Source organism: Arvicola amphibius, chromosome 12 (genome assembly GCF_903992535.2).
Source record: "Arvicola amphibius chromosome 12, mArvAmp1.2, whole genome shotgun sequence".
In the NCBI taxonomy this organism is placed as follows: Eukaryota; Metazoa; Chordata; class Mammalia; order Rodentia; family Cricetidae; genus Arvicola; species Arvicola amphibius.
The window spans coordinates 51,155,672-51,180,912 of record NC_052058.2 but is presented as its reverse complement, the minus strand read 5'-3'; the positions used below and the strand labels follow the sequence as shown (position 1 = coordinate 51,180,912).

The 25,241-nt window shown below is 39.0% G+C and overlaps 1 protein-coding gene across 3 annotated transcripts in view; it reads right to left on the bottom strand.

Annotated features, from left to right (window-relative positions):
* The window catches only part of Cfap20dc (CFAP20 domain containing), a 219,107-nt gene that overhangs the window by 95,366 nt on the left and 98,500 nt on the right, over window positions 1-25,241 (bottom strand). Inside the window, exons 7-10 of one of the 3 annotated variants that reach the window (XM_038349740.1) lie at window positions 24,390-24,527; window positions 2,234-2,370; window positions 1,448-1,610; window positions 45-113 (exon numbers count right to left, since the gene is read on the bottom strand). In XM_038349740.1, coding sequence (XP_038205668.1) covers window positions 45-113; window positions 1,448-1,610; window positions 2,234-2,370; window positions 24,390-24,527 — 507 coding nt within the window. The remainder of the gene's footprint in view (window positions 1-44; window positions 114-1,447; window positions 1,611-2,233; window positions 2,371-24,389; window positions 24,528-25,241) is intronic. The other 2 variants (XM_038349741.1, XM_038349742.1) reach the window with 2 other exon arrangements.

The following is a 25,241-nucleotide window of genomic DNA, read 5'->3' as shown; positions in this document are numbered from 1 at the left end:
CTGAATAATACGCAGCTCTGAGATAGTACTGAATACCATCATACCACAGTGCGCCTCTGCCTCTTCTCCGCTGGCACTTTTCAAGCGAGCTCTCCTGTTGTTGCTCTGCCCTGCTGATGGTTGTTGAGGGGGATTGGGTATAGAATAGGAACACTGGTTGGTAAATTTCCATACCAGAGAACAAAAGCCAGAACAGAAAGTACTATATTCATTCAAATAGTCCAGTAAATATATTTATCACTATAAAGAGAATATCATTTTAACAAAATTTATGGCTATATAAAAGACACAACTTAGTCCTTTAGAGAAAGTAAGCGTTAATGCCTATTTCAACATTGGACTTTCTATAGGAGTGATGAATTTTATCCAAAGAACAGAGGGCTAAAGAAGTGTGGATGATGCTATTCATGCAACATGCTATATTAAAAAAACATAAAAAAATGAAACTGAGAGAAAAATCCTTTTCTTATAAAGAGGAAATGTAGCAGAATAAGGAGTTGTCTAAAGTTATCTGCTGAGCTGAGATCAAACCTGGAGAAGAATTCTGAAGTATAATTGACATTTATATAATAATTATAGTAGCAGCTAATATTTCCTAAATCCTTCATTTCTCAGAGCAATATCATACACTTAACTGGGTTATGTCATTGGCTCCTTACAGCAACCTTCTGAGGTACCTCCCACTGGCGCAATGTTTGGCTTGTTTTACTGAGGAGGAAACGGAGGTTCCAAGGGTGAAGAACTTTGAACCTGGCTTCAGAGACAATCACTGGTAGAACTGGGACTACATGTCTACGCTACTCATGTTCTCACGCCATTTGTTATCTCCACGGATGATAGTATGTGTAGTGTGGTCATCATTCATTTCTAACTCAAGTAAAATTAATTCTCCCTTTCCTCAGACACTGGAGTCACACCAAGAAAGGCAGAAAGTTATAAACAATTCAAAGTCAGGCTCTGGTCTTCATTTTCTAATAAATACAAGCTTCAAATCAACTTTACGTCTCTGCTAGACTTGGGCTTGCAATCTGAAATGGGACAAAAGAGAGGCTCTCTTCCTACAGAGCCATTTTTTACATCAATGAAAGAAAATAAAGAGCACAGAAGATAAAGTTCCTGCAAACAGAAACAGAAATTATTTTAAGAAAACTTAAACATGGAGTTTCCAAAATACAATGATAATGAGATGCTATTTTACTTTGGCATCTTTATCAGAAAGCAAAACCAGGACACCACAGCTATTTGAAATAGGAGAATAAACAGAAGGACAGAGAAGATGAAATAATGCAGTACAATCCTTCCAAATATATCCCAATACCTACCATCCATCCATTTTTAAATGGTCCTTTTCTGGACTTAGCCTTGTCCTGAATACGGCTTGATTTTCACAATAAGAACACCTCTCAATTTTCCACTGGCTCTTACTGTCTACATGACTCTTGCTTACCAGGAACAGGTGTGGTTGGCTTCATTTGGTGAGCATTTCCTTTCTCTCCTTGCTGCTCAGACTCAGGTATCTGTAAGGCGGGCACTTGTGGGGTGTTAACATGCTTCTCTACTGTAGGCTGATGGCACAATTGGCTATTTTTGTACCCAATGGATCTAACTGTCTGTAAGGAAAAGGAATCAATATGTATGTTTAAAAATAAAGGAATTACTTTTAATTCCTATAAAAAACTACACAGGAAAAAAAAACTTAGACAAATATGTGAGAAAAAACAGAGTAACTGCAGCGAAAAAAATGATAGGAAGGAAACAGAGAAAAGTAGAAATGGAAGGAGAAAAATAACATGAGAGGGAATAGCAGGCAAGCAAGTCTCCCCCCAGACACAAAAATCAAAATTGCAACAGATAGAGATGAGTAAGATTCATTCTACATGTCAGAGATGTGAAGAAAGTTCAAAATAAAAAGCAGACCATTTGAGAATCTGTGTTGTGTGGGTACTGGTCTACACCCAACATTTCTTTTGACAGAGAAGGCAAAATATGTTCATACATATTTGCTTGTAAGAAACATGTTTAATGAAAAGATTTCTCAAAAATTTTAATTATGTTGACATGACAGAAAAGAAACATCTTTGAAATTTTTTAAGATCCAAAATTCCTGCTGCAAATTTATGTAAGCCTACTTCTGGCACACACAGTCAGCTAGTTCTCTTCCCTTCCTTCCCCCAGCCCACATCTTACCATCCCCTTCCCTTGCTTGGATAAGTTCTTCGAATCTTTGACCCACCTCACTGGAGAGCCTCAGGTTATTCCGTCTGCCAGAGAGCGGAGGTGGTCCAAGGACCCTGGACCCAAAGGCAATATGGCAAACATCTTGACTTTTACTGTTCCGAATGCTGCCTGCCCCTCTGTTGATGAACTGATCTGTTTGTTAGAGAAAGTCAATCCGTTAATGGCTGAAGTAACAAGCATCATGCTACAATACTTCTCAAAGTGCAGTTCAGATGTTGCAGGATTTGAATCAACACCTACTCAAAATGAAACAGTGCATCGAAGGCACAGAATCTACAGGGTGTTTCTGATAGGGCAAGAGAGCAAAGGATAAGGGAGTTTTAGCAGTTGGGAAGTAGCTGGCACTCCTGAATTCCCACTTCCCAAACTCAGCCACTCAGTCCTGAAGAGAAGCTGCAAGGAAGTAATTTAGCTGTATGCCAAGAAGGAAACATATGCCATCCTCTAAGTAACCCCCGTTTGTTTACCTCCTGCTGAAAACCTTCAGGGTTACATGGCTGCCCAACACATTTAGAATATACTTTTAGCATTTTAAGGCTTCCCATAAGACTCCAGTCTCTCCTTCCAGTGGGTCTGATCCCTGCCTCCAGCCTTAACTTGGGCACTTCCTTCTGGTAGGGCATCCTACACTTGTTATTACACAGTTACTTTAAGAGCATCTGCCTCATTCCCACTGCCCTGTGAACTCTGTGTGGGATCACATTCCACTAGAGCAAACACTGTATTAGCCACTTGTGTGATTGATAATCTCTAGGAAAATGCCCGAGAAAGCACACAAATTATGTTGTACACAGTATTTCTCAAATAATTGTGAGTACAGAAATTACTCTAGGTTCTCCTGTGGCTGTTTCAGTGTTCCATATCATTCTTTCTCCAAAATGCAGCCAGAGGTCTTACAGGAAGGGAAGGGTACTGACTCCTCCAGTTACATCACTTTGGCTGCTCTTTATGCTTTAGGTATCACTTCTTCAGTCACCTCTCTGGGTCTTCCTCAGGAGGGTAATTTCCCTCATCACAGAACTTGCTGGAAATTCACCTTTCTGCATCTCGATAGCATTCTGGGTAGGGTGTGTTCTAACAGATGCAAAGTCAGTGGTGGCTTGCTTTTGACATTTTGATATAGAGTGGGCATCTAATACATTTTTGCTAAGGAAAAGGAATTCATCATACAAAGGGTACAAAGAGTACAACAGGAAGCTGGATTAAAACTCTCAGATAGTTCTAATTATGATTAGAATTAAAAGGAAAAAAAAAGAGACCCACCTGGGGTTTACATGCCAACCCTCAAGGAGGATGTGAAGCTTAACAGTGGGCCTGAGTGGTGAGGCCCTGAATGTCAGCAGGGCTCTCATGACAACCAACCACCTGTTGTGTGACATGCATACTTCCTACTATCAATCAGACATTATGTGTGCATGTATAGTTTTCCATCAATTTATAAATGTCCACTTGAATCAACAGAACATAGTCAGTTTCTCACATTGAAAAGAGAAAAAAAACCATACCCAAATTCTAGGCTATTTGTAAAATCCATTACAGATCTGTATATGGATTTTATATACAATATATACATAAATATATTTTTATATATAAAATATACAAAATATATAAAAATGTCATTTGTATTTTTGATGATCAAGTAGAACACATCCTAGAAAAACCATTGTTTTCTAATGTCGGTTTCCCTGAAGAAATGGCTATTGCAGAGCACGGAGAAGCTCTGTGGGTTACAGTGTAGGCCTATGGATCTGCACTCTCATGGCCCCTTCCCTAACCTGAGGACTACCCAGTCACAAATTTCTTTCCAACAACACTTCACAAGGCAATTTCCTTCTTCTGCTTTCTCCTCATACTCTTCATCTAAGTTCAGTTTCATTCCAACCAGTTTAAGTTCTTTTCAGTGAAAGACCATTTATTTCTATTCTATGAACTTATCTGCCAAGCCTAGTTTGGTAAATGGGAGACAATGACTTAAGTTCACCAAAGTTATGGATGCAATGTAAGAATAAAACAAGAATTGGGGAGTTTAGCAATCACACTGACGAAGATCCAGCTACAATAAAAATGAACATATCAACTATTCATACTTATATTTTTTCATTTAAATTTTTTTATTTTTTGAGAATTTTTAATGTGAGCACTATATTTATATTATTTTCATACTACCTTCCTTCTCCAACTCTATGGCTCATACCCACTTCCATTCAAATTCATGATCCCTTCAATTATTGTTACATATATACACACTTACAGGTGCACATGCATACACAAACAAGACCTATTGAGTCTATTTAGTATGGCATGCGTTTAGGCCTGAGACTTGGGATTAGATAACTCACCAGGGAGTTTGTCCCTGGAGAAAACTGATTCTCTCTCTCAGCAGCCACTGATTGCGTATAGCTCTTTTTTTTTTTATTTTTTTTCTCATTTTTTTATTCAAGATTTCCATATCCTCCCCTCCTCCTCCCCCTTCCTTCCCCTCCCTTCCACCCATACCCCCACTCCACCCCTCTCCAAAGACAAAGAGCCATCAGGGTTCCCTTCACTATGTTAAGTCCAAGGTCCTCCCAGCTCCCCCTAAGTCCAGGAAGGTGAGCAACCAAACTGACAAGGCTCACAGTGAGCCCGTCCATGCTGTAGAGTTCATGTTCATTGCCATTGTCCTTGGTTTCTCAGTCCTCCTCCACCGTCAGCCACAGAAATATATATTTAATTGAATTTTGCGTATAGCTCTTTATGTAGGGACGGGACTCAGTGAAAGTTCCCCCAGCCACACTGGCATGTCAATTGCTGTTGCCGGTCTTTCCTATGCAACCCTATTGTTGAAAATTCATGGGTATAGCTTCCTTATCATGTCTAGAAGACATTGTCTAACAGCAAGGCAACCTGGTCCTGTGGCAATTGCAACCCCTTGTACCCCAATGTTTCATGAGCCTTAGGTGTAGGGGATGTTACAGATTTATCAATTTCGGGTAGCACCTCGTGACCATTTATTCTTTGCACCAGTTGTGGGTCTCTAATATTCTCTACCTGTTACAAAAATAAGCTTCTTTGATGATGAATGAGTGATACACTTATCTGTTGGCATGAGGATAAGTATTATTAGAATACAACTTAGAAATTTTATTAGTTTAGAGAAATGGCACTAGTACTTCTCTAGGTAGCTGGCTAGATTTGCAGTCATCAGGCATAAATTTCACTCCTATTGAGTGAACCTTAAATGCAATTAGAAAGCTGTTGATTATCCCTAAAATATTTACCACTATTTTACTGTTTAGGGATATCTTGCCAGGCTAGTCATTTTAGTTCATAGGCTATTCAGCCAGGCAGGTCTATTGATTACTTTTCTCTGGAAAGCTTTTACAGCACCTTCTGATACTATGAGACCTAGTCATTAGGGGGAAACTGTCAAGTGAGTTCTAGCTTGAATCCTCCAACTCCTGTGTCTGAAGAGTGTGGTTTCTGCAGTAATAAGTCCCCAGTTAAGGGCGATGGCAATGGACTATCTTGTTCTGGAGTTTCCTGTGCTCTCCCATAACCAATGAATGACTCAGAAGGTTTCTCATGCTTGGTACACTGCATTTTGTTAGTCTCTGGCTCACGTTGCAAATATTATCACCTCAAGTGGTGCAACTTCATTTAAACTCTGTACACTGTACACACACACACACACACACACACACACACACACACACACAGGCAAAGACACATATTGTGTTTTAAAGTATGCTTTTAAAATAATGTTCCTCGATGGCTTTTTCGAATATCATTAGTGTTACTATCTATCCTCCATCTCTCTCTTTGTATATTAACCTCCCTCTCTGCTCCCAGTTAAAGTGACTCCCCCTTTCTTCAGAGCACTCATGTTCTTAAAGGAGTCTTTTACTCAGTGATGGACATCAAGTGATTATTAAATATACAGCTAAACCTGAGATGCTGTCATCTTAAATCACAGAAAATTAGTGTTATGGGTAGCCTGCCAGAGATGACTACTCAGACATAGTTTATAGCCAATTGATAGTCTTTATTTCACCTGGCTGGGACCACACCCAAGTGTTGGGGGGAGGGTCTAGGTGTGGCCCTGAGTATTCAAAACATGGGCCTTTTAAAGGCAGAAACCATGTCCTGGCATCTCACTTGGCAGCTGCTTGGGTGGCTCTGGGGGGGAGGGATACTTCCCAGAAGCAAGCAGTTTTAAAAGAAGCCAAGGCAAGCAGTTAGCTGGAAGGTGTTCTGTACAAACAGGCAGTTTAAAACACAAGCTGAGAAAAGTTAGCTAGGACATCCTGACCTTGGGTTTCTAGAATAGAACTGGGTCGTTTTCCATGCAGTTCTCCATCAAGAATATCAAATTCCAATTAAACCTGAAATGGCCTCAGCAAGAATACAAAATGGAGGAGCCTCTGTACTGTCTTGTCCTGTTACTATATACTACTCTGGATCTCAGAAGAAGACTTATTATAAGGCTTCATTATAGAATAATTTATCACAGTATATTTAAATTTAAGTTTGTTTTAAAAATTACATTTGTACCTATAACGAGTACAAATACTCCATAATTTAAGATATTTTTAAGCTTGATACCACAATGAACATACCAATTTTGTAAATCTTATTTTTGTCCAAATAATCTACTTCTTAGAATCATATTAACTGTCAAAGATAATTTTCCTTTAATGTGCATTATGTTACATATTTGTTAGGATAGGTTCCTAATTTAAATCTACAAGGGAAAGTAATTTAGGTGTTCAGTTTCTAAAATAAAGAAGTAGAAGGAACAAAGCGTCTTTAACAAGAAAAATCTCAATAGAAGGAAGCCATAAGCAGAAATGCATGTGCTTTGAATTTTAAAAGTAGCTATTTTAAAAGCTGATTATCAATCTGCATAAAGCAAGGTTAAATATCAAGATCAGATTAAAATCATGCTGGAGGCGTTTCATTTTCTTGAGCTTGTGGAAAGTGAACTTTGTATAAGTCAGGGATTTAGCATTAATTATTTTGCTATTTTACAGAGAGGTGCATGCCTTCGTAGTTAGACTGTACAACCTGAGGGTGTACTCTCTAATTGTATTTTAGAGAAGATAAACATTCAGTTTGTTTTTGTCTCAGGATACAATGTTCTAATTGTTATAGTCATTTAAGCTTGCAAGGTTTGCAAAGCTTAGCCAGACAGAGCCCGTACACGGCAGCTCCCGCTGAGGGCCAGGCCTAACGCTTTCAGCTACAGTTTCACTATCAACTCAGAGCGAAATCCGGAGCCTGGGTCCAGAGTTTGGGTTAATTTTTATTTTAGCACACTGTGTTGTTCTACAGTATGTAACAAAACATGAGCAAAGGCTTATTCTATTATGGCGGAGAATGCATCTGACCTTCCTAAGCCTTATTTCTTCATTTGTAAGTTTGGAGAAACAACATACTTAAGTCATGGCATTTTCTGTTATGATGAAATGAAACTACACACGTTGCAAACTTCATGTTGAGCCTTGGAAGGAGTAGATGCTTGGTAGATTGCTAGTACCTTCCATCTTGAATAGTATTCAAAGCTTACACAACCTATTTCCTGTTATTTATTCCTTTCTTCATTCACTCCTTAGTACTGGTGAGGTGCTAACTCTGTCTGGCCTGAGTGAGTCAAGGAATAAGACAGAACCCTATCTCATTCAATGACCTTGTAGTCTCAATAAATTCATAAACAATTCAACCATTATGATTATAGTAAGGAGTTACAAAGGAAAAATATAAAGGGTTCTAACTGCTCAGTAGGGGTTGGTATCCAATCTTTGGGATCAAGGGAATCTCTTTGAGACCTAAAGGGTAATGGATGGCACAGATACCTACACAGTTCTAAGTCCTTCTCTATGTGTGACACTCTTACTCTGTCTCCATAGAGGAAACTAAGCTATGCTCAGAGTCTGAGCGGGAGGGAGGCTCAAAAACCATGTTTCTATTAATTTGCCCCCTCCCTTTTAAATTATACACAATGTTGCCCGCATTTAACAATGGGTCAATTAAATACATCTAACTAAAAACATTTGTTATTATCTCAAAAATGGATGATTAATGATTATATTGATAGGTACCCAAACTTCATGAATATTATAATCCAACACATGTCAAGGGGATTAATGAGGTTTATGAGGAACTAAGCAGTTAACATATGACTTTAATGTCCTATTTCAAAGAGAGAAAAGCTGGGGGAGAGATTAGGAGAAGGACAAACTGAAGTTGCTTTAAAGTCTGGCAAGTAAGGAATTCCAAAAGGCACTTGTGGGATGTGGGGTAACCAGATAAATACTTTGCCCAGTGCCTAGTATTCAATCCAGTGATGTTCTTAGACCCTAGGAGAACTGTTGGTCTACCAGCCATGGGAGTATGATAAAAAGAAAAGCAGACAGGTAAATGCCTCAAGCAGAAAGGCCCTGGGAGACTACGATCTAACTTCAACTTTTGCAAATAATTAAAATCAGTATGTAGTCTTATCTCATTAATTCAGAAAGTTTATGACACTTTTGAAATGCAACAATATTAAAAACCACAATTAGATTGCATCTCTCTGTGCTGAACCGGAGTAGGACCTTAGGCGGTTTGTGTGAAGCTGGGCCAGATCCATGAGATACAAGGCCGTATGCAAGATACTAGCTGTCTCTGCAAGGTCTTGATTTATTGAAGGGCAAGCACTAGCCTAGCTTCTGTTCCTTAGGCTTAGGGAAATGGTTTTACTTGGAGAAATTTTTCCATTCTGAATAGTGAGCACAGTTTATTTGGTTCAGGATTTGGGTTGGAATTAGGGCATTTCCCCATAAATACAGCAGACTTGCAGGAGACAGTCTTCAAATTGAGTTTCAGTGTTGGGAACACAGTGACAGATCACTAAATGTTAACTTTGATTATAACCATGATGAGTTGTTGGTAAATATCCACAGTGTTTAAATCATCTGGTTAGTATCATTTTATTCATTCATTTGATCACTCAGTCAACAAGTGTTTCCTGTGTTCCTTGTAAGTTCTAAGTATTAAGGTGCTAAGTACTAAGTTAGGTGGCATGGAATACAACCATAAAGGAATCCCTGTAATGCCCCCCAGCACCTACCTACCTACGTACCTACCCATCTGTCTGTCTGTCTGTCTGTCATCTATCTATCTATCATCTATCTATCATCTATCTATCTATCTATCTATCTATCTATCTATCTATCTATCTATCTATCTATCTATCTACCATCTCTCTATCTACGTGTGTGTGAGTGTATAAAGGTGTGCCCACATATAGTGTGCCTGTAGAAGTCAGTCCTCTCCTTCTACCATGTGAAGTTCAGGGGAAAGAACTCAGGTTATCAGGCCTGGGTAGCACGTATCTTTATTTATTGAGCCATCTTGCTAGTCCAGGATATTTATAGGTTTGGGGGGAAATAACTAATAAAGTGAACAAGAACATACCAGCTGGTGATAAATGCGCAAACAGTAAGACAAAGCAATGTGGCAGGATCGGAGCCTGGGGGTCACTGGAGGATACTGACACACACAGAGAACAGTCATTAGCTATAGTGCATCTGAAAATATTCATAGAAGCCAGAAACCAGAAACAACTTAGATGTTTCTCAACAGGATAGTGGAAAAAGAAATGTACACATTTCCACAATGGAGTATTATGTTAAAAAAATGACACCATGAAATCTGCAGGCAAATGGATGAACTAGGAAAAATCATCCTTAATGAAGCACCTTGGACTCAGAAAGATGAATATGGTCACTTATATGTGGATGTTAGCTACGAAGTCAATGATAGTCAAGCTACAATTCGTAGAGCTACAGAAGGTGAGTAAAAAGGGAGTATAGGGAAAGATAGCTCTCATTAAGAAAGGTAAACAGAATAGATAGTTGTGGATGGATATGGGGGTGGATTGAGGGAGAAAATACATGGAGAGGCAGCAAAAATTAAGGGACATTTGAAGCATAGTATGGAAATCTAATACAGTAGGAACTTCCTAATATATAGACACACACACACACACACACACACACACACACACACACACACACACACACGGTGATCTAAATGAAATTGCCAAATAACGAGGGAGATAGTCCCAACTGACCATCTCTTGTCACCAAAAGAAGCTTCCAGTAGTGGGCTTGGGTTACATCTAATTGAGTTGTTGGCCAAAGGGGCCCCATGGGAATCCCCAAAATAACCTATGTTGTTGCCAAGACTATAGGTTGCTTTCTACAAACTAATACTAGTACCCCATTGCTAAAGACACCATTCACATAACTCACTGAGGATGGAGATGCCAAGCTGGTCCCTAAATAGGCTTCATTCACATCTACATTACAGTGTATCTGTTACAGGAATATGTTCCACATGATCTCAAAAGAGAAACAAACACCAAGCCAGTAAACCTTTTATCTACAATGGTGTACTGCCTGCAAGACAGCTAGAGTAATGGTGGTACAAAGCTGTGGGAGTTACCAACCAATAACTGATCTGACTTAAGACCCACTAGTGAGATGAAACCATACCTGATACTGCCTGGGTTACCAAGAACCTGAGACTTGAGAGCCCAGGGACCTAAAGTCTAAAAACAAGTACTGACAAATGACTCGTAATGATATTCTGCTATACTCAATAGATCAATGCCTTGTTCCGCCGTCAGCAGCGAAGCTTCCTCCTGCAGCAGATGGGAACAAATGCAGACATTACACAGAGAGTAAGAAAGAGACCTGGGAACACTCAATCCTAAATGGGCTGTCTCCATCAACTCTCTCCGCTGAGAACTCAGGGAACCCTGGGGAAAAGAAGGAAGAAAGTGTAAAAGCAAGAGGGGATGGAGGACACTGAGAAAAGAAGGTCTTTTAAACCAATATGAGCAAAGGTCATACGAATTTACAACCGCTGAACCAGCAGACTCAGGGTGTGCACAGATTTGCACCAGGTCCTCTGCATCCATTTAGTGTTTCTATGGGATTACTAAGTGAATGAACTAGTGTGCTGTGGGAACTTCTTCAGCCAATGGCCTTGGAGATGCTGGACCACTTTGGGCGTGGCCTTGGGTACTATAAAAATAGATGTAAAAACATGCGCAGTCTTTCTCTTGGCTGCTGGATTCAGTTTCAGTTCCCCACTTGTGCAGAGGACTGTTGTTCTGTGAGTCTACCCTAAATAAAAATAAAATAAATATACTCCATTCTGAGCTAGTGTGGGACTACTTTATTATAATTCTCTACATTTGGTGCTCAAGATTAGTGTGAGCTTACTCACACTAATAATAATTGTGAGTAATAGAGTGAATACTTGTGAGCTATTATTTATAGGCCATTTACATTGGTATGAATTCTTGTATACTGATATAAATTCAAATTATATTTGTTATATTGAATATGCTCCTATTTCTGTTTACAATATTTGTATATGTATGCAAAGTTATTTTGTCATATTGTATGCATATATGTTTCTACCTCTGCTTAAGACATTTTGTATGTTGATACAATTTTAATCTATATTTATCATACTGCACTATACATTTCTACCTCTGGTCAAGATATTTATAATTTGTTTACATTTTGAGGTCATTGTCCTCATTTGCTGTACAATTGCTTAAAGATTGTCTAATATTCTAATATATAAAACCTTAGTCTTTAAGCTATATAGATAATAAAATTACAGGTCAATAGTCACCCATGTTTGTCATACTTATAGTTAGACTGCTCAGGTTCTTTAGATACATAGAGATTGTATTCCACATAAATAGGTAATCTTCAACCACTTCAAAAAACCATACAATACGGCATTTAAATAACTTAGGGCTATGTTGATATGAGACACAATTGCTCATGGCAGCACCAATCTATTCCAGATAGAATGTTGGGTACTGAAGACACTCCACTTGGAGCTTGTTTTCTTATTGACAAAACTAGCCTTTGGGCAAAGAAATTCCCATGCTTTGATGGCTGACAAAATGCAGTGTCTGAGAGAACAAGCAAAACACACACACACACACACACACATACACACACACACACACACACACACGACTGCCAAATCTTGCCAAGATAGGGTAAGATGGTCTTGAAAAATTTCCTGCCTCTGAAAATGGTCTGTTAGTTATGCTACGCCTTAGCCAAAGCTGATTGCTCCAATGTTGCAAATGAGACTTTGGGTGATTGCCTAGGTAGCCAGTTGTCTCTGTCATCTATCACACATTTTGGAAGTTGCTTGATTGCATTTCCAATTTACTCAAGTAATATTATTTACCTTCTCAGGTCTTTGATGGGGTTGAAGACTAGATAGTCATAGTTACTTTCCTCTCATGACTTAGCCAAGCTATTTCTAATACAAGACATAGACACTTCAGGATAGGATAATTATTAAAACATTTAACGTACGTTTCTTGCTTGATGTTGTTTGTGCTGGTTGTAATTCTAATTTTTATATTTGATATCTGTTCTTATTGTATATAGTTTGGTATTGGGTTTGGAACTCTCTTATTTAGACAAAAGGGGAGGTGCTGTGGGAACTCCTTTAGCCAATGGCCTTTGAGATGCTGGCCCACTTTGGGTGTAGCCTTGGGTACTATAAAAACAGATATAAACATGTGAACAGTCTCTCTCTTGGATGCTGGATTTGGTTCCTGTTCCCTGCTCAGGCAGAGGACTTTGATCTGTGAACCTACCCCTAAACAAAAAACTGTTTATTATACTCCATTCTGAGCTAGTGTGGGACTACTTTATTTTAATTCTCTACACAAGTGGCTCTCTGATTCTTATGCTTCCTCTTGGGCTCTTGTCCTTTTGTTGGTTTTTCTTGTTTAACTTCCCTGTGATAGTTTTTGTTTTATTTTATTATATTTTATTTTGGTACATTAAAAGAAAATGAATGAATGAATGAATGAATGAATGATGACAACCTAGCTGCTAAGGTAATGGTTAATGACATAACTGTCACTTATACCTGCTAGGACAGTGCTTAGGGCCATTCCTGGTGGGTGATGGGTTACAGAGAGGAGGCCAGGAGTAGAGGAGGGCTGAGCCAGGCACAGTGGTTGGCAGAATCTTGCAGCCTGACTGATTAGAAGGCAGAGTGCTTCATTTATACAGAATTCAGTAAGCAGGGATAGGTCACATTGTTCCAAAACACAGATCTTATCACTTCTGTTCTCAGACTTGTATTCAACTTCCTCATGCATATCTTAGTCATCATTGATAAACTGTGACAAAACAGTTATCTTTTACAATCATTTTTACTCACTGACCACTTAAGCCAACTTCCATGCAGCTCTTGCAGCTTCAAGGACACCAGACATAAAATCTCCAAGCCAGCGCAGGCAGACTGCCATGTCCTGAGCAGTACATTATTAACTATTAATGGTCAGAGTGACAATAGATCCAAGAAAATTTCTCAGGCCAAAGATATTATTCAATTTCTGGCATAATACAATGCTTACAATTTATATATTTGTAGAATTTATTTGTATGTCTTATCCTGGAATTCTTTTGTTCTTTGGTCATAAGACGCCACAGTGGCTCTGCACGAGCTAGTTTTTCTAAGAAAGGGAGGTCCTGACATCTCATTCTTTTATCTTCTTTATACACCATTTCTTGCCCATCAGCGTAAGTCCCTGTGTATGGCAGAGGTAACTTCAGCTACTCTAACTCTTTTGCTGTATATGCCATGTAAAATTGCCTGAGTGTAGTACAGTGGGAAGAGCTTGCAATCTGATCTGTGGTCAAATCCTCTAGCTCACCGAATCTTGTTGATCTCTTTTTTTTTTTTTTTTTTTTTTGCTCTGTTTTGATTATCTTGTTTCCAAGTATGTAGAGTATAGGGTGGATGTTTTATGAATATCTCATAAAGAGACCTCTGGCTTCTGTATGTGTGTCGCAACCTCCAAGGCACACAGAATACCTTCAAATAGGTAAGGATAGCTCTCTAAAAGCAGGAGGAGTAGGGTGCTTAGGACTTTCCTAGGGAAGCTTAGAAGCAATACTCCTAGGAGAAGGCTTAAATGTCTCATAAGAAAATTTCCATCAATCCAATATCCCCAAATTGTACAAATATTAAAAGTTCCCCAAGCAAGCAACATGCGGAGACTAAAACCAAAAGTAGCACTGTGGTTGTTATGTGGTTCAGCTTTGCTGGGTCTTGGTCACGCAGCTGTGCTGGCTTTATGAGTTTTGCCATTCCCGTCAGAAATGACTGTCCCAGGAGAGGGAAAATCAGTTTTCTCCAGTGCAGAGACACTGGGTCTATCAACCTCTCCAGGACAAGCCTCATGCTTAGATGTAGCTGACTAATATTAATGGACTCCACAGTTTGTTTGTTTTGTTTGTTGAGATAGGGTTTTGCTGCCCTGCTGCCCTGGCTGTCCTAGAACTCACTTTGCAGACCAGACTGACCATAAACTCATAGAGATCCACCTGCCTCTGACTCCTGAGTGCTGGGATTAAAGGTGTGCACCACCACCTCCTGACCACAGGTTTTTATTTTGTGTGTGTGTGTGTCTGCTTTTATATGGTTACAGTTTGGTGTTTCTTCTTTTGCGGGGGGGGGGGGGGGAGGTTGTTGTTGTGTTGGTTTTTTTTTGTTTTTTGAGAAAACTTAAAAGTTGGGTGGTTAGGGTAGAGGAAAGGTTTTGGAATGACTTGGGGAAAGGGAAGAATATGATCAAAATATATTTAAATTTAAAAATTATTTAAAATAATAAAACGATGTAGTTTAAAATTCACACTGATAAATAACTAGATATTTCCTTATACAACAAATAAAAAGTAGCTCAACATTTACTAGATTTTATAATTTGCCAATAAATTTTAGTTTCTTTGTAATTATATATAAACCAATAACCTTTTCAAGATATCCAACATATATTAACTATTATGTATATGCATACACTTTTTTTTGAGAAAGAGTCTTGCTATGTAGCCAAGGTCGCACTCACTCGGATCCCAGTGTGCCTTTATATTCCAGCTGCCATTATATGTTATTTGTGAAAATATTATTATTTGGTAGAGCAATGTATTTTAAATCTATATCAATTCTAAAGAAATTTTAAGGCTCACAGTGAAGAAAGAAGGATTTACAAATGTTCAGTAATTGGTCAAACAATATATTATTAATATAAATCATTGATATAACTAGAAAATTAAAACTCTCTAATAAAATGTGTCTTGAGAAAGTAGGCTTCTCCTTCTGCCCATATCTGCATTAGTTCTGCTTCTAGAGGTAGCCATAAAGCTTATTTAAAGCTTCTGTATGCATCATACCTAGGTCACCAAGTTTTCTCTTCCAGCAAAGGGACCACATTGCAGTCTGACCTAGGCTTCCATTGGTTACCAGCTGATATAACTGTGGTCACACTCCTGACTATCGCAGGCAGAGCTCTGTGCACAGCTGCACAGCAGCTTACCATATGCCTGTGGACCTGGTTCCAAGGGTACACAGTGGCCTGCCTCTAGGTTTTGTGATTACAAGCAGTGCTGTAGTAAGGGGAGAAATATGCCAGAAATGGGGCTGCACGCCTCTGATCTCTCGCCAGGAGTGTGAATTAAAGGGTGGGGGGCATAACACAAAGGCTGGTACAAGAATAATTACACAAGTATCCAGTGGATTAAGGGCAATTTAGTAGTTAATGTTACATTTTATTATTTTATTATTAACATTTCAACACGTGTGTTTAAATTACATTGAAAAACTAAAATTCTCTCTACAACTGGTTTGTGATGTGATTGCTATAGAAGACTTCATAAGTACTGACCAGTATCACTCTGAGAAGTATTACTTTGTGTCCATGTAAGAGTGTGTGCAGGTGCATGTCTGTTTACAGAAGGCAGAGTCACTCCCCGAGCCTGGGCTGAAAGGCAGTAAGCACCCACGATAGTGATCCTTCTGTTTCCATAGCCCTCAGTCCTGGGGGCCAGGTATGCTCAGGGTGCCTGGGTTTGTTTATGGGTGCTCGGAACTAAACTTTGGTTTTCATGTTTGCACAATGACCACTCTGAACTCTCTAGGCATTTCTAGCTCCCAATATCCATTTTAAATTCCCTCCAGACCAAAAAAAAAAAAAAAAAAAAAAAAAAAATTAAATGAAGGAATGTGAATGGTTATGCTGTTTTATTGCTACTGAAGATAGGGAAAGAGGACATTCAAACTCAAATTTAAAAGATGAGCTTATTTTGAATCATCAGACAATGGAACTAAACATTATGTGATCACTTTAACCAACAAAATTAAGGAACTGTCTCACTAGCCTAGTATTTAAAGTTCTTCATACACTTTAGATGTTAATCTCTGTCAGATGTGCAGTCGTAACTGGGCGAGATAGTGCAGAGGTTCCCCCATCTTGTTACTAAAAGGTTATTTTAAATGTAACTAGAAATTTGACCTGCTTTATGGAGAATCCTAAGGAAAATTACCTAACTCTATTCTCGGACCCAAGGTCAAGATGCCCCAACTAATTTATCTTGGATTCTGTTAAACTTCCTGCTTGTGAAAACCCTCTCCCTGCAGCTTCTGAGCAAGATAACAGGGTTTGATTTTGTCTTTAAAAGCCCCTTGTGCTAAGGAGGTGGTGGCGCACGCCTTTAATCTCAGCACTCAAGAGGCAGAGGAAGGTGGATCTATGAGTTCAAGGCCAGCCTGGTCTACAAAATGAGTTCCAGGACAGGCTCCAAAAGCTACAGAGAAACGCTGTCTGGGAAAAGAGAACAATGGATAAACAAGAAAAACAAAAGCCCCTTGTGCTAAATGCTCAGGGCTGCACTTGGGTCCCAAATACCTGAGCGTAGCCCCAGCTGGCTGTAATAATGACTTTCAGTAGGCTACAGACTGAGTCTGAGTGGTCTTCTCTGATGGGCTCCCTGTAACACAGCAAAGATTCTTCTCCCACTCTGCAGGTTACTTAATTCAATCAACCATTTCCTGTGTTTTAATTTCATATCATCACAGTTGTCAATTTTTGGTCTTATTCCTTGAGCCACTGGAGTTCTTTATCAGAAAGTCCTTACATATCTTGACGTGTGCTTCCACTGAGTTTCAGAGTTTCCAATCATTTATCAGTACCTTCAATCATTTTGAACTAACCGATGTAGGCGAGAGGCGCAGATCTAGAGCCATTCTTCTATGTCTCAGTATCCAGCTTTTCCCACACCATTTGTTGAAAAGATTGTCTTTTCTCCCTGTATGTTTTTGACATCTTTCTAACAAAAATCAGGTAGTGGTAGTTTTGTGGTTTTCCTTTGGTCCTTCACTCCATTATGTTGACCTATAGATCTACTTTTGTGCAGTACCATGCTCCTTTTGTTATTATGGCTCCATAGCCATAATAAACTGGTATCACCATCATTGGTCTTTTTGCTTAAGACTGTTTTGGCATCTGGGGTCTGTTGTTCTTTGATAATAAAATTTAGGATTCATTTTTTTCCTATTCATGTGAAAACTGTTACTGGACCTTTCATAGGATTTGCACTGAATCTTCAGATTGGTTTTCGCAATATATCTATTTTCACAATATTAATTCAACTGACTCATGAATTATGGGAGGTGCCTTGGCTCTTATGACAGCATACACTAATTCACTTTCCTTTTAGATTTTTTTTGTTTCACAATGAAAAGTGATTTTTGATTTGAATCTTGCTTTCATAATATGGACTCTAAATAAGAAATAAAATACAGATTTAACTAGGTGCCAAAGACAGTTTGCTGATTCATCCTCTTCCTTCCTACACCCTTTCCCTCCATCCTGCCCTCTTTCTTTTGTGTTCCAGATGGATTAATTCACAAGTCTACGGTTGTGGTAGGAGGTAGGAATGTCTGTTTCCTCTTATTTTTAAGAAATTGAAAACCTAGTTAGATGGTTGTTGTGAAAAGGTGGATAATAGGGAAAACCACCTTCCAATTTTTAAGTAAATTACCACTTTTGATTTGTGTTCAGTGGGGCACTGTATCTTATCATTAATAGGGAATGCTTCATTTCAAGAACCAGACCACATTCTCTGGTTCAATTAAATTGAGGTTCCATTAATGAAAGCAAGATTATCAGATTCCACAGCACTAATGTGCACTGGGAATTGACAAAGAGTATAGTGGGAATGCGAAGCTTTTTGGAAACACTGACTTCTTAGAAACAGTGATTTTATTAATTCCATTCAATGTTCTTGATTAAGCTATATAGCATACAATAAAACAGTCTAAAACTGTTAAAAACTCCAAGGTTTCTTTTTTTTTGGTAGTGTGAAAGTCCACAGGAAATGGTTAGTTCTCTAGAAGCCTCATTGGGATCTCTCAATATGGGCATTTATGATAAAATATCAAAATTTACATGAATACTACACAGCCAATTATATGAGCACACAGTCATTTTCTCATGCAATTCAAATTTCATTGTGCGAGTTTACTTTCTAAAAGGCAGCAAAAACAAATAGTTCAAATAAAGACACATCTGCTGGCATATCCACATTTACAATATTCTGCCCTTGGGTATAATCCTTAGAAATACCATTCAAATCAAACACTTTAAAAAGAGCAAAAAAATTAATATATTCTCTTTTAGTAAGCTTTAAAGTTCACATATACGAAAATTGGCTACTGAAATATATCTTCAGAAAGAGAACCACCCAGTACCATGTGTGTTCATGTCATCTTGACTATCACGCATGTGCAATGAGCTGGCCTAAAAGGCACAATCATAATGGGTTACAATGGATATAATTGGTAGTCACAAGGAAAATGAAATATGCACATGGATTTTGGTAATTAGTAATTTTCTGTATACATGAAGTAGATTGGATTGATTATTATTACATCAAATAATTTGCAAGAGAAATACCAATATTCTCCTCTGTAAGTTAGGCTTGAATATAGTTTATGAAAATGTTTCTGTTTAGTTGTAACACTGATGTGATTAATATTTATTAACTCTTATTCACTTAAAGTACCTCTGAGAGTTTTAAATAAGATGACAATAATATTGTACATTCACTTGTATTTATTTTAAACACCGTTACTAAAACAACCAGTTGGTTCTCTGGTGGGGGACAATTCTGTATTCTGTCAATTACATTTTAAATAAATGCTGATTGGCAGTCAGGAAGTATAGATGGGTCAACCAAACAGGAAGTAGAGGTGGGCAATGAGAACAGGGGAATTCTAAGAAGGAGGAAGCTCATTCCTCCACAGCTTGCCCAGATCACTGAAGAAGCAGGATGTGATCTGCCCTACTGAAAAAAATGTACTGAGCCATGTTGCTAACATATACTAGAATAATGGGTTAATATAAGCTACAAGAGCTAATAAGAAGCTGAGCTAATGGGCCAATCAATTTATAATCTTATGGAGACCTCTGTGTAATTTTCTCTGGGACTAAAATGGCTGGGGAACTGAGCAGGACAGAAACCCCAACAAGCAAGCCCGCTCCTCATATTACAGAATGGCGCCCATGTGGATAACTGCATCTACAGAAAGCCTGAGAAAGCTTAGAAAATAATAGAGTAAAGCATGGCTTCTTGGTAGCAGCAATTTCTCAGGACTGCTCTGCTTGCTAGAGGCAAGCAAGCGCCCTCATTTAAGAGAGGCTTCCTGACTCAGCCTTAGCTGCAACATCTTGCAGCTCTTTTAAGAGGTCCTGCCAAGAAACACTTAAATAGTGTTGATAAAAAGCTGACCACATGCTTTTGAGTTTTAAGCTGTGGCAGGAAAAAAAGCTGCGCCATTTTAAAATGCCAGCATTCTGGGCCATCCTGCCAGTGCATACACTGACTTCTTGAGGCAGGAGGTCTGGCTACAGAGAGAGCATTTGAGTGTTGTTTGTGGACACACTGTTGCAGCTTGCTTGTTGGCAAGGACTTTGAAAAGCCATAGAGTTGTGGCAATAAACATGGCTACAGCCGGTACCTCTGCCATGAGGCTGGAATCACAGAAAGCTAAGGAATGGGCTGGATCCATCTGTTAAAGTCACAACTTTAATCCTACTCATATTGCTTGGTAAATTAAAGACTCATGTGGTCAGAAAAGGAAAGATATATAGTAAAGAGAAATTCAAAGACAAAGAAAACCTCTAAATGGTTTACAGTGTGTTAAAAATATATGCAGGCTTGAACAAAAAGGTTAAAGTCCTTAAAATAAAAAAGAAAGAAAGAGAGTAGTTGGGTGTGGTGGTACACACCTTTAATCCCAACACTAGGGAGACAGAGGTAGACTGACCTTTGTAACTTCAAGGTGTGGTAGCACACACCTTTAATCCCAGCACTGGGGAGGCAGAGACAGGCGGGTCTCTGTGAGTTCAAGGACAGCCTGGTTTACAGAGCAAGTTCCAGGACAAAGATACACACACAGAGAACCTGTCTCAAAAAAAACAAAAGTTAAAAGTAAAAAGAAAGAGAGGTTAAAATAAAGCCACATAAAGATGATAAATACACAGAGAATCTTGATACTGTATGTTATTTATGCTCTCTTGAATTGTTTTGATGCTGAGGAAGGAACAATAGCTACTAAAAGATATTTGCTTATAAATGCTGCTGAATTAATCCAAGACAGGTAGTTTGAAAATACCTTGACTTCAAAATTGAAGTCAAAAGGTATGTTACTTTGGAGAAGAGATTTTGCTTTTGTTTCCACAGGAAATGAGAGGCTGTGGATTCATTCTGAGTTAAGAAAAATCAGGTTTGATCAAGGAAGACCACCTGAGAAATCTCCGGTAGGAACAGATGGCCTGGATGTCTGAGTTCTACATCCAGAACATATTCAAGACTGCTGCCTAAGATGATCAAGACTCACAGGATACTCCAGTCAGGACCTGATCATAACTCTATATTTTCTTTAGGTACCCATAAGATTATTAGCGCCCCCAACCAGCAGGAAGCAGCCTGGATAACTACATACACATTCCTAACAAATGGACTATGGATATTTTCCTTTGTTTAAAAAAAGGGGGGGGGCAATGGTGGGGGATCGGGTGTTTTAAATAAACGCTGATTGGCCAGGCAGGAAGTATAGACGGGTCAACCAGACAGGAAGTAGAGGTGGGGTGATGAGAACAGGGGGGATTCTAGGAAGGAGGAAGCCCATACCTCCGTAGTCCTGCTCAGACCACCTAAGAAGCAGGATGTGACCTGCCCTATTGAAAAAAGGTACTGAGCCATGTGGCTAACATATACTAGAAAAATGGGTTAATATAAGCTACAAGAGCTAGTAAGAAGCCTGAGCTAATGGGCCAATAAGTTGATAATCTTATGGAGACATCTGTGTGATTTTCTCTGGGACTTAAATAGATGGAGCTGTTGATTGTAGTCTGGTTATCCTTTGCTTTATGTCTAATATCCACTTATGGGTGAGTACCTACCGTGTTTGTCTTTCTGAGTCTGGGTTCCCTTACTCACGATGATTTTTTTTTCTAGTTCCATCAATTTGCCTGCAAATTTCATGATGTCACTTTGAGAGAGCCACTATGGAAATAGGGAAAAACCAGGTGCTAGGGAAATTCTCAAGAATCCACAAGGATGACCCCAGCTAAGATTACTAGCAATTGTGGAGAGGGTGCCTGAATTGGCCTTCCCCTGTCATCAGACTGGTGAATACCCCCACTATCATCATAGAGCCTTCATCCAGTAACTGATGGAACCAGATGCAGAGATCCACAACCAAGCACCAGGCCAAGCTTCGGGAAACTAATTGAAGAGAGGGAGGAGGGAACATATGAACAAGCAAAGTCAAAAATCATGATAGAAAAATCTACAGAGACAGCTGAACCAAGCTCGTGGAAACTCACGAACTCTAGAATGAGAGCTGTCGAGCCTCCATGGGACTGAACTTGGCTCTCCAAATGTGGGAGACAGTGGTGAAGCTTAGAGTATCCGAGCTGTTCCTGTTAGTAGGACCAGGATCTATCCCTGGTGCATGAGGTAGCTTGTTGGAGCCCATTCCCTATGGTGTAATGCCAGACTTGGCTTTAATGTAGTGGAGAGGGGCTTGGTCCTGTCCTAACTTAATGTGCCGGACTTTGCAGACTCACCATGGGAGCCTTTCCTGTTGGGAGGAGTAGATGGGGGCTGGGTGGAGGGGTGAGGGAGGGTCAGGAGGAGAGGTGGGGGAAAGAACTGTGGTTGGAATGTAAGATGAAATTTAAAAAAAAAACTTGGTATCAAACTAAAAAAAACCATTCAGTTGAAAAAACATGGGTTTAAAAAAGATAATATGTATCATATCACCATCATATGTTACACAGTTTAGTCATTCCTGTTATTGAAAATTACCATACTATATTAGGTACAGATATAGTATTTGTTATTGAAATACTCTTCCTGCATTCTGTGGTAAATCTTAAGAATAAACTGTTACCTGAAAGGTAGTGAACTTACTTTTATGCTTTTATGTTTTTTCATGGCTCCTTAAACAAACACGGCTTGCATGAAATCTTTTTATTTCTCTTTATGTCTAGATATAGTATATATAACAAATACGTTTTCACTGTTTGCGTCATTGCTAGCAAAAAGTCCTACTCAAACTGGTAATTATGAAACAGGTAAGGTTTGCGTATCATACATTCTTTCTCTCTGCTTTTCTTAGTTTGGGAATGATGCAATCAAGGGCTAATAGTATAGTGTCTACTTATAGATAGACTTCTTTTGTACTGAAAAAAGGACAAACATCTTTAGAGATGTTTAACTTGTGGCATGTGGCATGTAATGCTGATTAAGATTAACAGAGAAAATATAGGTGATAAAGAGTTCATGCTTTCCGGCCCAGCAGTGGTGACACATGCCTTTAATCCCAGCACTCGGGAGGTAGAGGTAGTTGGATCTCTGTGAGTTCGAGGCCAGCTTGGTCTACAAGAGCTAGTTCCAGGACAGGTTCCAAAGCTACAGAGAAACCTTGTCAAGACAAACCAAAATAAAATAAAATTGTTCCTGTTCGACCTTCTTTCAAGCTCTGACAACTTTCTTGGCCATACTTGTCATCTGAGAAGCCACAAATTCTGCTACCTCAGTGTCTCTCAGTGACACGGCTTTCTACTGGCCCAGGTCCTGCCAGTCTGGAATCCTGCTGTTAAACTCAGCTTCCTATAATGTTACCATCTCCTTACTGAGGGACGAGAAACGCCCCCATGGTGTAGTTCAACACAGCCCTTCATTGCTCAAGCCATTCCTTATATTGATCCTATGAAAAATGGTCCAAGAATTTGCTCTCTCCTCACTAGCATACTTTCATAAATCTCTTATTAATTTATTATAAATACACATTATAAATACATGAATATGCACAGGACACTTTCAGGACCTGCTTCTCAGATGACTTGTCACGAGGACTATTCTTTAGCTTCCTTTGAATTACCTCCCTGTATCTGAGTGTTACATGAACCACATGACCTTCCCACAGGGAATGATATAGTGGTCTCAATGTTGGCTGCAGATAAAAATTACTAGTGAAGGAGGAAAAAAAAATAGAAAACCAAAACAAAATCAGATTATCCAGCCAAATTAACCAAAAGTCTCAATGGGAGAGTCCAGATATTTGGAAAAAATGTTTTGTACTGTAAAATATTTAAACTTTAAATGTTTTAGGGGTTTGAACATCTAGGGAGTTGAGTTATATTGGGTTTGATATTAAGGTAACTCATTGATTTGGTCCAACTGGTACGAGGTCAGTATACAGGTGCAATACTGGAGGCCTCAGAATATTCTGTTCAGCTTATAAGTTTCGAAAAGAAAGTCTTTAGAATATTTAAAAATGAATGGCACATACTCGGACAGGGCAGCACTGTCCGTAACTGAACTGAAGTTTCCTTTTTCAAACTGACAATGACCATCCAGTTGGCTGCAATTCCGTCAATCCTTACAGTTTCCACAGGGAGCAGCATTGTTTGGCTTATATTGTAGTACTTGAATAAAATAACACTTTCCACAGAGGAATAACCATTCTACAGAAAAGCATTGTTTCATGTCTCTCCCTACCTTCTCCTTTCCCCCAGTAAATCTCAGTCCCAAAGTAGAAAAGGTTTTCTGGGGGTCAAACGTTCACATGCCAAGTTTTGCATTTTAGTTGTCTGCCTGGGCTGGCAGTGAGATGAGCAGAACTGTGGAGGAGTGAGGTTTAGCAACATCTTTGGAGGAAGACACCTGCCAGGGGACGGGCACACATATGCTCATGGGAACCTGAGTGCATACCCGATTCTGCTGATCGTAGACGGTGACCTCCAAATTTTATTTCAGTTTGGCAGACTTTTGTCATGTTCAGCAGCTGTGTCACATGAGGAACATCTGTTGCAAGTTGACAGCTTCGTGGAATCATATCTGTGGGTTCATCTGTCAAAAAGGGAATACCATATTCACTTTGAAATAAGAACACCCATGCTCCAAATGTAAGCCATTTCTGATAATTGAGCAAACTCTATAATGAAACCAAGTAAGGCAAAACAATTTTAGAGTACAACTTGGGACAACTTATTCAACTTCCTGCAGTGATGCCTCTAGAAAGAATATGGCATTTCTGGGTAAGAGGGAGATTAGAAACTGCCTCTTTGTGACCCGTGGAGAGTAGTCCCAACTAGTCATGATTCTTACGAATCAAAGAGCCAAAGAACATCAGAAGCACACAAACAATAGCAGGAACAGAGGCAGTTACTCAGAGAAAGAAAATAAGCTTGCTCTGCATCTCCTAGCTTCTTTACCTTTCTTCTCTCCTGAGCCCTCTCTGTCCCTGACATCCTGTCTATGCCTCTTCCTGTCTAGCTATTGTCCATTCAGCTCTTTATTAAACCAATCAGAAGGTGCCTTGGCAAAGACACATCTTCACAGTGTAAAAATATCCACATTTCCCCCTTTTGTCTAAATAAGAAGGAAAGGTTTTAATTTTAATACAGTAAAACTATATACCATAAGAACCATTATCAAGTAAGTATTACATTCACAATGTTTAGTTCCTATGTCTTTGGCAAATTTGGAGAAAAAAAACTGTATTATCTATCCTATCTTAGTTCAAAGTTTTATAACTAAACCATTTCCTTTCATAAATAAACC